The sequence below is a fragment of the Rhipicephalus microplus genome, chromosome 4 (assembly GCF_043290135.1).
Source record: "Rhipicephalus microplus isolate Deutch F79 chromosome 4, USDA_Rmic, whole genome shotgun sequence".
NCBI lineage: Eukaryota > Metazoa > Arthropoda > Arachnida > Ixodida > Ixodidae > Rhipicephalus > Rhipicephalus microplus.
In genome coordinates this window covers 31,583,450-31,599,781 of record NC_134703.1, presented here as the reverse complement: position 1 = coordinate 31,599,781, position 16,332 = coordinate 31,583,450, and the positions used below count along the sequence as shown (strand labels likewise).

The 16,332-nt window shown below is 43.5% G+C and overlaps 1 protein-coding gene across 1 annotated transcript in view; it reads right to left on the bottom strand.

Moving 5' to 3' along the window:
* Positions 1–6,281, bottom strand: part of LOC119171598 (disintegrin and metalloproteinase domain-containing protein 10) — a 43,016-nt gene extending 36,735 nt beyond the window's left edge. The window contains exons 1-4 of the mRNA XM_075893008.1: positions 6,145–6,281; positions 5,560–5,678; positions 2,068–2,363; positions 621–785 (exon numbers count right to left, since the gene is read on the bottom strand). Coding sequence (XP_075749123.1) covers positions 621–785; positions 2,068–2,363; positions 5,560–5,623 — 525 coding nt within the window. The 5' untranslated portion in view covers positions 5,624–5,678; positions 6,145–6,281. The remainder of the gene's footprint in view (positions 1–620; positions 786–2,067; positions 2,364–5,559; positions 5,679–6,144) is intronic.
* Positions 6,282–16,332: the final 10,051 nt, after the last annotated feature.

Sequence of the window (16,332 nt, the reverse complement as noted above, 5' to 3'; positions counted from 1 at the left end):
TGTCCGTCAAATGGCTTTTGCAATGATGGAAATCAAAATTATTGACACATTGTTGGGTGTGCCTTTAGCTGACGATAAAGTGGAAAATTTTTCACGAGACTTTCGAGGAGGCGGTCAGGCAAGGTGTTGACGTCCCCACACGAGAGACCTAAGGCCCGGTCGGCGAAAGCTCTGCCGTACTTCCAATAAAGTTGTTACGAACCAGCCGACCCTCACTAAGTACCTCTGCTTTACCCTGAACCTTTATACCCCTCACTCCTGTTGCACAGACTGCGGGATCAGCCACACTTCGATCAAGCGACGTAGTCATATGATGACGTGACGTGGTCATAAGACGCCACAAATTTCGGGTTTCCTTGAGTCTATCATGACACGATCTTTGATAACGTTATACTTGTACCACTCGTGCTGACACCACAGCCTTAGCAGGTCTCGCGAAGTGCCGTCAGGCCTCGCCACATCTCGCAAGCTCATTAAACTAATGAGACAGCTTTCTTTCGCCTTAACAGAAGTCTAATTTTAGTTCGTCCTCAATGTATCAAGCGTTGTAGGCAAGCGCAAAACTGAACTCCACTGTGACTTCGTGATGGGGAATTAGAATTGTAGCTCTTATCCTGTACCTGCATATGGCACACTCGTCGCGTAGAGTCCTGGCGCGAGCTTCTGCGACGGCCCTTGCCAGACCGAGGTTTGCGCCTGCTGCCAGGGGGAGGATCGGCGTAGTCAGGGGAACGCCGGACGCGTCGCTTCCCGCCATTTTGGTAGGGGCGACGCCATCGATTATCCTGTTTAAATCCAAGTACACTGAACTACATGCCAGGCAAGGCCATTTTCTACATATCAGGATTAGATTGTCCTGGAATACAAAGTTGTGCTATGATCATCAGAAGCACCTACAGATCTAGATGCCATCAACGCATCCTTCAAATCGCATCAGCTGCATCGTATTACGCCAAGATGGCGTTTCGACAGGTTTTAGATTGAGTATGCGATTAAGATTGATTTTTTTATGGGATTGAGTTTATTTTTCAACAAGGTTGTGATGAGACCAGGCGAAAAAGCTGTATTTAGCAGCTTGAAGGGAACCTGGCCACTTCGCACACTGAGCAGTTACAGCAGCTAGAACAGAAGCATTTCATGTACATAATGCATGAACAAAACAATAAAAACAGTAAACTCGAGCAGCGTATATAGTTAGTATAGTACATATAGCAAATAAGCGAATCACTTGCACTGCATCACGTAGCTTTCCTTCCCATTACGAAAAGAGAGTTTTTATCGCGTTTCCCGTGGCAAGGGTCAACGACAGAGTGCGACTTGGAACTTCCTTAGAATCAGCGACTACCTTTGCATGGAACGAATTATAGGCCACACAGCTCTAGTGTTTCAGACAAACACCCTAGGAGTTGTACCCAAGCTGCAGTCACGCTATTATGACTGATGTCCATGGTTGAGAGTCTTATCCACAACTCCGGTAGCGTAACAGTCCGGCCAATGTATCACCTGTTTTAGCGCGACAGTAATATATACACCTGCACTGTATCTCATGATGCAGGCTCAGGCGGAAAACGCGAAACAACGGAAGTAGAACCACTCGTTCAAGCATCTGTGTTTCTTGTCTTGGTACAACAATTTCTAATATCACTAGTTTTACGTGCCAAAACTTCAATATTATTATGAGGCACGCAGTAATGCAAGGCTCCGAAAATTTGGACCATCTGGTGTTATTTAATGTGCACTCGCCTTGATTGATATGTGGGGTTTAACGTCCCAAAACCACCATATGATTACGAGAGACGCCGTAGTGGAGGGCTCCGGAGATTTCGACCACCTGGGATTCTCTAACGTGTACCCGAATGTGAGCGCACGGGCCTACAGCATTTTTGCCTACATCGAAATTGCAGCCGCCGCAGCCGGGATTCGATCCCGTGACCTGCGGGTCAGCAACCTTAGCCACTAGACCACCAAGGCGGGGCTAATGTGCACTAGCTTGTACGCCAACTGGAAATTTCGATTACACTCTACGTATTTCTATGTATTTTTAAAATACATAGAAACTGCGCGTACCATTTCCAGCTCCATCGGAGTCTCGTCGAAGTGCTGGAATGGCGCGCGAGCTCCCGTTGCGACGTTCTGTCGGTGCATATATGTCTGCAGCTGGTCAAAGCCGCATCCGCCATGCGATCTCAGCTGTGCCGGCAGTCGCACGTCTTCTTCAGAGTAGAAGACGGTGTGTCCCTTCTCCTGTAACGCGGAATACATCCAGGCCGGCTCGGCGTAGAAGGTGTGCCCGCTGGCTGCGCTGATGCGCCCGTGGAATACACCATCCACGACAGAACCAAATACCTGACTGCCCGGATCACCTGGAATGTTTCAAGGCGCGTGATCTTATGATATAAAATGTTCATGTACAGGCAAATTTATTTGCCTACAATTTAAACAATACATGAAAGAACGGATAACTAAAGAAGTGAAAATTAATCATAGCCCAACAAGAGAAAATGGACAACAATGATTCGTAGCACGACTATATCGTGCCTTTTTGAGACGGAGCCTGAAGGTACCGTCCGGTGCAGATAAATCTATTCACAGCACATTTGCCCACACAGAAATAAAATAAGCAGCGGACAGCTAGCGCAGGCTGTAATATCACTTTCTTCAATCGTTTTATTGGTGGCCACTTCGTTGTCCTACAACGATAACATATAAATGTAAACACTTATTAAGCTAGTACTACTGTGGTGTGTGTCAGTGTTAAGAATATAATTATGTCTATATATTTTATATTACAGCTATTTATATTTACCTCTAAATGAACATCTAACCTTTCCTGGACTGCCCAAGTCACCAACATCTGCAGCAACGCTTCATTATCATTAGGCTGCTTACGCTGCAATCTATGTAAGACGCCCACAAATATGCGTGCCTTAGCATACATACATAACATCTGTTCACTCTCAGCTCAAATTCCCTTCTGCAGTTTGGTCTCCTCATCACCCTTATTTAACTAACGTGCCGAAGTCAATCCAGAATGGAGCCGCTAGATTCATCTCCCCTAACTATGATCACAGCGCAAGCATAACACAAATTAAAGAAAAAACTTATCACTTTTTTTTCCCTTTCAGCAGCCGTCTTCTTATTACCCTCCTTTCATTATTTCATAAATGCGTGCTCGAAGCAAGGCCATTACCTATAAAATTGCAAACATCTGCATTCACATCAAAAAGACGGCATACTCATCTTTCATTCACGCGCATCTACGATAAAATATACATGTTTAACTCATCTGCCCTCCCCCGCGTCATCCGTATGTGGAACGGCCTTCCAGGTGACATCGGAGCTGAACGCAGTCGAGAAAATGTTCAGCACTTTCTAATCCCACCCCTCCTACCAGGATTAACTGCTTCGTTTATTCATATCAAGTTCTGCACCTACGCGTTGAATGATTGCTAGTTTCTTGGGTTATTTTCTTTTCTTCTTTCCTTTCTTTTCCTTGCTTTCAGAATTTTTAGAAGGTTTAAATGCTAGCATGCCATTCAATTGTGTGTGTAATCTTGAGATATGTTTTCTTTTGAATAACGAAGTCTTTTCACAAATTGTGTTTAATTTTTACAGCTTATTTTACGTCAATATCTCACATGCATAATAATCTGCTTTTCATCGTATTTTTATTTTTATCATTATTGTATTTTTTTTCAAAATTCTCGCTGTTAGGCGTTTTATAATCATCGACATTTTTTATGTTATTGTTTGTATGCAAGTTGTGCAAATTTATGTATATGTATTTTGATGCTCCCCTCGCACAATACTCTGTTGGGCCTGTAAGGTATTTTGCATAAATGAATAAATAGCTTCCTCATAGGTCAAATCCAAACAGCAATTTTCGTGAGCCACACTTATATCGCAGATGTGCGTCAGAAATGTGTCCTTTTTCTATGATCAAAATGAAATCTACACTTCCGAACATTTGCTTAACGGAAGCTTTCTGGCAACTTTATGTTCATGATGTATTCGTGGAATCGGAGCACTTTTATTAACAATACATGCCATGGGGCCCATTCAGAACATGGTCGATAATTCCATCATGTTGAAGACTTTACTGTCTTATCAGCGCTTATTGGTCGAGTGTACTGCTACGGCGTCTCTGACTGGTTCAAAATGCTGCCATGTCAGCTTGTCAATTTGACGTAATGCAATTATGCCAATTGCAATCCATGAAACCTATAACGATGCGACATGTCGTGAACACGAGACGTCGCTGTTATCGATCTCATTCCTCGTTTGAGTTTCGATATTCAGGCCACCGTGAGATGATTGAATATGATCATGGCCATGTGCTTGTTCACTTGAACTGCCCAAGCATATCTTTAAAGATTTCGAATTTGGTAAATAAATGTGTCTAATTGCTGCCATGCACTCGTTTAAGTCTGCGGGAAGGGAATTTTGCCATTACAGGTTGTAGTTGTGGTACCTGCGGGTGACATTTTTTTTCATCTTAATTCTTTTCAATTGATGTCAATTACTAGGTTGCAGTTGGAAACAACCCCTAATGTTCCTAGTGCCTCTTTTGGCTCCACCGTCCTTTAGTTTCAATAAGGTTGCATGCAACAAAAAAACACTCTGTGATTCATTTGCCTGATTTATTTCAAAGTAATGCCATGGTATTCAATCCCTGGCTGCTGTAACTACACCTCTCTGCTGATGTGTCTGACGCATTAAAATTATAACTAAATGTTTTCGCGTATATATTACTGGCCAATGGAACTCATGTGGGGTCACAAATAAATTCTCAGTCATCTACCTATACACTGAACACCCGATGCTTTCAACGACATTCCTTGGAGCTTTTTGAATTTAATTCTTTAGTGGCATCCCCTATTGTCTCTATCAGTATCGAAATTTCATATGTCTAGTCAGATGTCTGGTTTTATTTTTTTATTCATGTATTAAACTGTGCGGATTTGGGGCGGTACTTGTATTTCTACTTTTTTTTCACGCTTTTACAAAATTTTCTTACATATTCCCTGACGAATACCTTGACTTGAGTTGCAACATAACTTGCGCGCATTTAGGTAAAAAATAAAAAACGGCTGATAGACCCCTCTCATAGGCATCGGACATAGCCCAAAAGTGAAAGGTATCTCAATACTAAGTAGTGGCAGCTCCGATATGATATACATGTGCATTGCAATAAAAATGATGGCGGCGTGTCTAATGCAACCTTTTTTAATATACATGCAGCGAAAGTACATTGCCACTTTGACCTAATGCGCGATGCGACAGTGCCTTCCACTAACTACTTTAGCAAGTTATGACGATCACTGATGATCATTTATGGCCAGATTTGTCCGCAAGAGGTCACACCAGCAAGATGTCTCTCTCAGCTATGCAAAAACAAGAATGACGACACACCTTGCGTGGAGGCCAGAAAACTATAGTGTGCTTGCTCACTTAGTGAAGTAATTTCCGTGCCGTACATAACAAACCAAATTTCCCCAAGCCTGGAATAAAACGCATTATCGTGGGAACTACTTGCACAAACAAGAGGGCCGTACACACCTTCTATATGGCCGGAAAAGATGTGCGAAAGGTCAACGTCCACTGCACCTCCCGATGTGGTCATGACGAAGTCGTCGGAGAACGAAGACAAATCAGGGTGCAGTACGAGGCGAAACTCTCTAAAAAAATGTCGAAGAAGTGTGAATGTAAACCAGCGCGGAGTTCCATTCATATTGCTTAATTAATCAATTACTAGCGAGCTAGCCCATCCAAAAACAATTTTGCTCTCTAAGTGCCAGTGGTTTATCGCGTCAATCCAGAGACTTCGGGCATGCTCTATGAACATGAACTTCAAAATGAACTTCCCGAATGAACCTCCACTCCAGAATGTCACACACAAAGCGTAAAACTGCTCAGAGTGACTAGAATATCGTGGGACGTTGCAGTTACGTCGAATAGTGGCCCTGCAGTCTTGCGGCTCACGCCTTACTATAAAAGCAAACGTATTCAGACGCTTAGTCGCTGATGCTGGCGAATAGAAGGCGTGGCTGGAGCTTTTGTTTTTTTTGCTTTATTTTTTGCAAAAATTAACAGCTAACTGGATCTCTGTTAGAGACCTTAATGACTTGCTTTGAAGTGTCTCACCTTCCAAGTGCCTTGAAACGAACGCGCTCAGCGTTGGACCAATGCTCTGCACCGCGCTTCACCCTCCGGACGCTGTCGTTGCCCGCTTGCCGGGTAGGATAGGATAGCAACTCGTAGTTCCGAATGAAAGGGCCAAGCTCATCTGTGTACAATCACGTCTAAGTTATTAAGAAGTGTGCCTTTCTCATTCGATCTTTCTACACGGGACGTCTGTTCTCGAGCGGCTTCACAGTTTCGCCTCAATATTGTGTTATCGTTGTGACATTCAGTTCATAGCAGGTGTACTTTCTATGATGTAGTTTAGATCGCATGAGTGTATACAGCATTGTCCCCAGCATAACCATTTTGCTTCCACGTTGGGCAAAATACAAATGGGATTGAAATGTGCGCTAAGGTATAGTTGTTCATGGTTATATATAGGTTCTATAGCACATTGTCCATTTTTAGCCCACCACTTTAGGATGTACCCAACGCTATATTAGCGCAGGACACACTCGACGTCTACAGGTAGCATAGTTATAGCGCTGTACTGGCTCTATTATGGCAGCATCCTGAGGACGCCCATCGTGCGGACGAGTTGAAATCTCCCGAAAATGAAATTGTGTTCGAAAGAGATTGCCGCTGAACGCCTGGGAGGATCGCCATCTCAGTCAACTGAAGTATCTGCAGTCTGACGCAATGAAACTGCACTCTCGCAAGACTTACCAGCATTCCCTCCACCGCTAAGAAATAGAATAAGGACGATGCTGGTTGGTAGAGCACTCTTCCTTTTCCAGACATATTTCCTTGTCTTACTTCGAACGGTCATGGCACCTGTTCTCTGCTTCTTCTTTTTCTTCTTCTCTTATATTTGTTCTTTTTTCTCGACCTTCAAAAGTCAGGTCTGGTCCAGTCGCCTTCATACCTTCACTGTAGTGAGAGTGAATCTCCGGAGCACTTGTTTTTGACATGCCAAAGCTTTAAAATTTAAAAGGAATGACTACTAGAAATACCCTTAAGAAATTTGAACTTGACTTTGTCGCTTCCGGTGATTCTTTTATTCAGCGCATTCACATTTTGTTTTAGTCACAGGATCGTTTTCAACGCTGAATCAACTTTTTTATGAGAGTCTAAAAGAATTGAATGCTAAGTGTAACTTAAGTTGTCTTGGGTACAGACGTGTTTTTGAATGTGTGCGCGTGTTTTTGACGTTATTCTTCTAAAGGATTTTTTGTGAGTGTGTGAAATTTTACAAGTTAAAACTATTCTTCGTAAAGGCTAATCAATTCATTTTCAACTCTTTCCTTCAGAAATTCGATTATTTTAATAAGCAAGGCACGGTCTAATTCATAGCCTATCCCCCGGAGCTGCTTGCCCCAAGATGTTGAGGAACTAACCAACCAACCATCGATTGCTCATACCCATTAGGGGGAACTGGCTAAGGAGAAGGTTGTTTTACTAGTTTTTTACTAGTCTCGTATCAAGTATTAAGGTTATATGTGTTAGCGTAGCAGAAAAAGATGTTTGAGTGAAACGAAAAGTATCACTAAGCATCATGTAATATAACGTTGAGAAATTATCGTAAGACGATTGTCAATGTGCCAACGTTTCAAAGTGATGATACGTTTTTGCTTAGCAGACTTTCTTTGTACGCTTGCGTTCAAGAAAAAAATACAAAGAAATAGGCATCTTCGCTCCAGTGGGGCCAAACATTCGGCAAGTGCGGATCTGGGCGGCTTTTTTTTTTGTTTGTCTTTGCTTTTCTTTTCATTTGTTCATCTCTTTCATTGTGTTTCTCTCTGAACTCTATTTTCTATGTCCTTGTACTTATGTCTGTTTCTATTTATTTCTCTTTCACGCTCTTTCTTTCTTTCTCTTTCCTATACCGCCCTTCCTTCACTATTTCTCTTTTTCTAGCTTCATGTTCTTTTCTACCTCTTTGCTTTTCTGTCTACATGTTCATCTTTCTTTGAATCTTTCTCCTTAAATATTTGCTTTCCTTTTTGTTTTCTTTTCTTTCGCTCGCGATTGCTTTTTTTCTATTTCGCTCTAGCTGCGCTTCACCCTCTCCTCCTCACTTCTATATTATTTACCCTCACATCTCTTCTCGCTCTCACTTCCTTTTGCCCTTTCCTATATGAGGCTATACTTTTATACGAGGCTATGTTATGCTGTGCTATGATGTGCCTGGTAGCCGCGTGGTTCCGGTGCTCACCTTTGGGTCGTTCGTGTGCGGGTTCGAATTTCATTCTTTCTCTCTCTTTCCTTTCTCTCTGTACTCTTTGTCTTAGCTATCAATGTTATTGCATCCCACGCCGGATGAATCGGCACCCGTGTTCTGGGAAGCGAAGAAGAAACGAGCAGGGGCTACCATATCCGGCGCTCAGCGATCGCGTGATACTGTTAAAACGTTGTGGCAGCTTCCTACTATAGGTGGTGACAAGCTAAGATTAAACGTTAAGTGCGCTACTGCATAGAGTAACATAAAAATGACAAGAGTGGTCACTCGGGCCAAAAAGCGGCTGAGCTACGCAGCTTCACCCAAGCCGTAAGATGGCAACGCATCACTTACTGCTTCAAGGACACACGCGTACTAGTTTTTACTACAGTACCTTTTCTGGAAGACGATGACGAAGTGACAGAAGAACGTTCTTTGCTTTCTGTGCTCCTGCAAATTAGGTTTTTTTTTCAGCCGTGAAAAGCTATTCACAGTGTTGAGGACAACATCAGCTGTGACGCATGACAGCAGGAAGTGGTGTGACGGTACTGAACGCCGACGTTTCTCCGTCACCGTGGAGAACGGAACCAGCCGTGATGTAAAAGCATGGCAAGGGCCACCTTTACAGCAGCGTGGCTTCGGAACCAACGAGCATGTGAGTTAACCTGGTTCTACCAGGGTTTCTTACATCAGGGCACTAACACTCGTTTTGGAGGCGATGAGGAAAGCTGAGGACATGTCGAACAAAGTAAGCTCTGCGAAAAAGGTGAGAGTGGAAGAGCATACGGACAACATGCAGGAGGGGACATCGACCTACTCTTTTATTGATAAAGATATTGAATCTGATGAGGAAGCAGATCCTTCCACTCAAGTGACATATAAAAAGAGTAGATTTGACGGGGTTCCTGTGGTATTCTGACCAATAGAGAAAACGAGAACATTCTGGAAAGTAAACCCAAACGTTGTAGCCTAGGAAATCATTGCCCTTGCTAAAGAAAAAGTGCGTTCTTTCCGAGTGAACAAAGATGGAAGTTTCTCAGTCACCGTGAGCTCTTTTGCTTCAGCCAAAAGCTTGTTGCCTTGTGTGCATGTGGCTGGCTTGCTGGTGAAGCCATTCATTCCGGAGTCGTACGTGCGAAATGTAGGCAAAAGCAGACATGTGCCTCTAGAATACACAGAAGAGCAACTTACAGAATATTTAAGAGAGGCAGGAGTGATATCGGCTAGACGCCAGACTCATTACATACGACAAGAACATGGCACTGTAGCATCGCACCCACTGAGAAGTGTGATTTTACAATTCAGATATGACAGACCTCTTCCAGAGAAAGTATTCCTTGGATTTAGAAGCCATCCAGTTGAGGGATATCTGGGACCAGCAAGACGCTGCTATAATTGTCAGATATTCGGACATTTGGCTAAAAATTGCCGAGGAACAAGGCGCTGCAAACTATGCGCCGAAGGCCACCATCACAAGGACTGCAAATCGATAACACAACCTAAGTGTGCCAATTGCAAGGGGCCCCACGCTGCATCGTTCTCTGGATACCCGCAGAACAAGGCGGCTTCTCTTCAATATCAACATGACATCTACGGTCGCACGCAACAGCATGACGCGCCTGAGCCCAACATGAACACCATGAACCCTGCACGGCCTCCTCGGCCGCAAGCACCTAAACGCCAGGACCATGTAATGACGTACGCACAAGCTGCAAGAGGACAACGAAAGCAAGAGAAAACTTCGGGGACATCAACAAGCCAGCAGCAAGTTCGACAAGAGTCTCAGAAGGGACCTCAAGAGAAAAGTAACCACGTGGTTAACATCCAAGAAAGCACGAGCACATCGCGTCCAGTAAGTTTAACGCAACCAGAAAACTCCTCTGTGTCGATGGCTCATCTTGTCATACCAATGTTATTCTCGGCTTTGAAAGCCATACTAGCCCTGATCCCACAGGCTAACGACCTTCCTGAGGCCAAAGTCATCTTGTCGATGGAACAGGTAGTGTTACAATTAGCCACAACAGTCACTGCGCAGGCAAAACATGAATAATTGTTATCAAAATGTCGCGATCTTTCAATAGAATGCGAATAGTATTCGCCCTAAGTGTGCAGACTTCACAAAATTTCTGGCTCAGAGCTCCTTTCCAGTGATATGTATTACAGAGGCCCGGGTGGACACTACTTTTCGGTTATCGAACTACGTTGTGTATATGTCCTCTAGATCTACAGGACCGAGCAGAGCGATGATATGTGTGAGAAAATATGTGCCATCAGTACAGTTGAATGCTACATCATCGGATTATCCAGAATATGTAGCATGTGAGGTTAGATTTGGTCGAGTAAATATAACAGTAGTCAGCGTTTATCTCCTACCTTCCACAAATATCTTGCTTTCTGCATTGACAGCACTTTTCCAGACGTACACGAAAGCTGTGATACATTGCGGAGATTTCAATGCTCACAATGCCATGTGGGGAAGTGCGTACTGCGATCGTCGCGGAAAGGACCTACAAAAAGCGATTCAGCGTAGTTCATTATGCTTGTTAAATGACGGTTCAGTGACGTTCCTTTGGGGTTTCAAATACTCGAGTTGCCTAGACCTCACGTTCTGCTCACATGATATTGCATCTGGGGCTTCATGGCGAACAGACATTGAAACAAGGGGTAGTGATCATTTACCTATCCTAATACAGCATTCAAAACTACGCTTTTCTAAATATAGGCATTCAGCAAAGGTAACTAACTGACAAGCATTTCGTTATCATATATCACATCAAGCTGATACTGTTACTGACACTGACAGCTTAGTCTCACTCATAGAAAACAAATTAAATCAGTGTTCCAAGTTCGTTAAAATTCCTGAAGGTTGCGCTGGAGTAGACGCTGAATACGAAAGACTTAGGGCCATTCACCGCAGAGCTGAAAGAAAATACAGACGCACGGGTCTACTTGAAGATTACCGTGACTGTCAAAGAACGCATTACATTACGTGCTTCCGGAAGAAGTTTGTCGCCTGTTTGGTGGGTTTACGCCGTCACAAGGACACGGGTCAAGAATCTGCAAGATCTTGAGGGCAGAGTTGCAAAGACAAGTAAGGCTCTACAGTGAGTACTTATGTGCTCACGTGCAGATCTCCAGCACATCTGTTAACGCTGCGAAGAATCTGCGAGAACTTCGGCGGCATATTTATAAGTCAACCGAGTTCCTCTGGAAGACTGAGCTCCTTCGGCTCCGCAGCCTAGCACCCACACAATATCAACCACCGAAATGGCCGATCTACAATCAGGAAGACTTGGACATGCCCCAGCATGTCTCTAAAGTGCTTTCGTTGGGACCGAAGTTCGCGGTGGGGCCTAAGCGTTCCCCGCACAACCTTTTGGCTACCGTACGTCAAGTCTCTCGGCGTGCTCCACCAGAAGAGCAAGACCGCTGCATAGCGGACGGCATAGATGTCCTAAGTCAGTGTAAGGCGAGCCTTTCGACTCTACCGGTAAAACGCGTTGTAGATTTTATGAAGGAGCATTCATTGTGTGTGTTACCCGCTGACAAGGAGGGCGGCTTTGTCATAATGTCCCTTAAAAAGTACCGGGAAAAAGCTTGTCGCACGGTTTTGACCCTTTTTAACTGTCATGCTGAAGTGTCGATGAAAAAGCTCAAAAGTAAAGCTCAGAGCCTGCTTCGCAAGTTAAACCTTGAAAGTGTCCTTAAGAATATGTCAGACGCCAAGGAAGATTTCCTTGAAGCCTTCTTCAGCACGAAAACGCATAAGGTCGACATGCCTTTTAGGCTAATTGTATCTGAAAATAATACCTGGCAAAAATGTATTGCACTCTGCCTTCAGAAAACCTTGAAGTACCTAGAAGTGAACGATCCATTTCTGGTAAAAAGCTCATGTGAAGTGCAGGAGTTTATTTCGTCACGTTGCAATAAAACTTTTTTCGCCTTTTCTGTAGACGTCAAGGACCTGTACTATTCCATTCTGCATGACTTATTGTTACAATGCATTGGAGAATATATATGTAAGTATGGCGCCTCAAAATTCCAGACCCAGTCTGGCGTCAGCGTCAGTGGGTTTTTAGAGCTTTTAAGGTTTTACCTTCAGTCGACGTACATCCTATGAGATGGAAAACCTCACCTTCAAAAATATGGTATCTGTAATGGTTCTTGCATCGCTCCCATCGTCAGTGACCTGTTTTTAGGCAAATTAGACAGATTCGTTTTGGAAGTTTTCACTAACACTAATGTGACACACGTTTTCAGATACGTAGATGATTTTTTTTAATTTTTATGGACACTGACATTGCATCGTATAAGAATGACGCTCTTACAGTTTTAGACCTGATGCGAAATGGCTTTAAACATTTTGAGCTTACTCATGAACTTTCTGAGAATTGTGAAATCAGGTTCCTTGACTTCAAGCTTTTCCTGAAAAATGGACGCACTTGCTGGATGTATCAACCACGTGGAAATAAGCTTGTTTTGCCATTTCATTCCGCGCAATCTAAGTTAGTTAAGCGAGGTATTGCAAAATCTTGCTTCATGAATGCCTTGCGAAAATCATGTGTGCACAAGATTACAGAAAGTTTTGTTGAGCAATCTTCAAGGCTGACGTCGGCTGGTTACCCCGACCACGTGCAAGTTTCCGTTGCCGAAGGCCTGCTGCGTGAACTTGAGCCCGAATGAACAGATAATGCAGTCCCACCTGTCACAGCTAGACAGGCTTTCGCCGTGGTTTCATATATTCACAAGATAGCGCACAATCTTCAGAAAGTGGCGCAGCGAGTTAATGTGAAGGTGGTCTTTACGGCCCCTCAAAAATTGAGTCGCCCGTGCAAGCTGTCCGTTCCTCCGTCCAGACCTACCCCTCGGTTGCACTACAAAACATGCAAATAAATTCAGAGATTGCATCTGTAATGTGGTGTATCAGCTGCTGTTATCGTGTGGAAGGTATTACGTCGGTCAAACAGGTCGTTGTATAAATGAGAGTCTGAGGGAGCATATGTACAATGTGGATCACTGTAAACAAGGATGGCTGTCCGTTCACTGTAGCACGTGTGTCTGTCGGTCACTATTTTCAGAATGTTATATTGTTGCTAGATGCAGGGATCGTACCACACGCGAGATCATAGAGGCAGAAAAGATTTGCTCATTGAAAGATGCTTGTGTTAGCACCCCTTCTGTCGAGCTCACCGATAAGGAAAAGTTGTTCCTTTGCTTGTCAATGTGATGTACTTATGCATTGTCATTGTGTTTCGCGCATGACTAGTGCGACTGGTAACTGTATAAAAGCGAATACCTTCACAAGAAATAAATTGTTGGCAGTTCAGCGCTCTGTCTCGTCTCTTATTCTGTCCCCTCCTGCCCTGTCGTTTGCGCTGGTAAGCACCCTTTATAATGTTATACCAACACGCCCAATCCGACTGTCTCTTGTGCATTACCGCATGAGACGACAACTGGATACGCACAAAGCGCCGGCGGGAATTCTGCACTTCGCTCACGCCACTTACACCCGAGTCAAAATTATGGAATGTTCTACGCTCTTTAAGTGGTACAGTAACACATCAACAACCATCTAGAGCCTTAGCTTTAGTGAAGAATGTACCGGAAACAACCGTTGCGGACGAATTTTGTCAGCATATTACACGACCTTGTGCAGCCGGGCACACGCCTGAATACATTAAGCCTGTTGGGGATATTAAAGCAGTGATTACTTTTTCCCTCAATAGACATAATTATGACCTAGATCATCCGTTTTCACTGCAAGAATTAAATAATGCTCTTGCAGTGTGCCGACAGAGGACAGCAACTGGTCCTGGTGATATAACATATGCAGCATTAAAAAACTTGGGTCCGGTGGCCACATATACTTTGTTGAAGATATTTATTGATGCATGGACAACAGAGTGCCTTCCACCCTCCTGGAAAGTTGCAAGAGTGGTCCCAATTCTCAAACCCGGAAAAACGCCTTTATCCATAGATTCTTTCCGTGCTCTCAGCCTGACTAGCTGTCTTTGTAAACTTATGGAAAAAATGATAGACGCTAGACTTCAGTGATGGGTGGAATGTACGAACGTGCTTCCAGAAAATATGGCAGGCTTTTGTAAACGCCGCTGCACCATAGATGCCGTTCTAGACATTGTAACTTATGTAGATCATGAGAGAAGCTGTGGAATAATCGTCGTTGCAGTATTTGTAGATATAAATCGAGCATTCGACACAACCAGCCACGCTCATGTACTACACGGTTTAATTCAGTTGGGAATAGTAGCCAGGACACTAAGATGGATTGCAGAATTCTTAAGAGACAAGAAAATCTTCATTGACACGGCTGGCGGTAAAAGTAAAGAGCATGAAGTTAGTCAAGGAGTTCCACAGAATAGCGTACTAAGCCCATTTTTATTTAATTGCGTTATGGCTGAAATATTCCACATCTTACCTACTAGTTTGAAATATTCCATATATGCAGACGATCTGAGCATTTGGGCATCAGACACAAGCATTCAAGCAGTTCAGCAAAAACTTCAAGATGGGCTGACAATAATCATTGACTTTTTTAAGAGCAGAGGCATGATTCTTTCCCATGAGAAAACATCTGTACTTCCATTCACAAGGAAATGCCTTAATAAATTCAAACTTCAGATAGACTCTCAGCGCTTACAACTTGTGCGACATCACAAATTTTTAGGGGTTATTTTAGACAGACGTCTTACTTGGGCACCACAGATAAAACCGTTAGAGGATAAAGTCAACTCCCTAATCAATATATTACGTCGACTGACCGGAGTGAGATGGGGTAGTTCATGTTCTTTTTTATTGCGTGTACATTCAGCAATAATTCAACAAAGAATAGCTTACTTGGCCCCGGTTTTACGTGGGATATCACGTAATTTAGAGGAGAGGATTCAAAGACTGTTGGCCAGAAGCCTTCGTATATGCCTTGGTGTACCGCGAGCGTCTGCCACTGCTTTAGTAATTGCGGAGTCTCGTCAACCGACTTTCCATGCTATGAGATTTACGGAAACTTGCCGGCATTATCTTCGGTTGGCAACTCAACACGCTAATCATCCCCTATACCGAGCTATTCAGGAGAGATCAGCTGCAAGAATACAAAAAACTATAGTGGAATTCAAGAGTTTACTGCCTACGCACGAATACTGGCCTCCATGTGCATCCCACCCACCATGGCGACTCTCTTTCCTAAATATTACAACTTCAATTCCGGGAATAAATTGTAAGAACGATCTGCGTATATTTGTAATAAAGCAATTACCTTAGCACACCTTTATACTAACTATGAAGACTATATTCACGTATACACCGACGGATCATGTCTGAATCAAAGCTCTACGAAGGCATTATTTGTACCTGCATACCAAGCGAGGAAAGCTTTTAAACTCAGCCATTTCACATCAACAACGGCAGAACTCTATGCAATACTCTGTGCTTTACGCTTCATATGTTTACAGCCAGGTCCACTTCGATGGGTAGTTATCATAGACTCACAGTCCTCATTTGTTTCTTTCAAAGGAATCAGCTTGGGAAACAAAGCTATAGTGAGCTCGAATATGAAATACAGAGGACGTACGCTATAGCAAAAGATTTAAACCACACCATAATGTTCCAGTGGGTTCCAAGTAACTGTGGAACCACAGGAAACGATATAGCTGATCCCATTGCACATGCAGCACATCAAGAAAATAATATATCACTGCTACCTCTTTCGATGAGCGATGCACGGTGTCTAATAAATAAGCTGAGCTGTCAACTGTCTAAGGAAACCTGGTTCGAAAATGGTGCGCAAAACTCTCTGTTGTATAACATTGATCCCGCTATAGAATTGCATATTCCGTTAAAGGTTAGCTGATCGGTAGAAACAGTCATTCATAGGCTTCGACTTGGTACAGCCTACACGAAGGCTTTTCTGTATAGAATAAGGAAAGCTGGCAGTCCTACCTGCTCATGTGGAGAAGCTCAAGAAGACGTGGGGCACA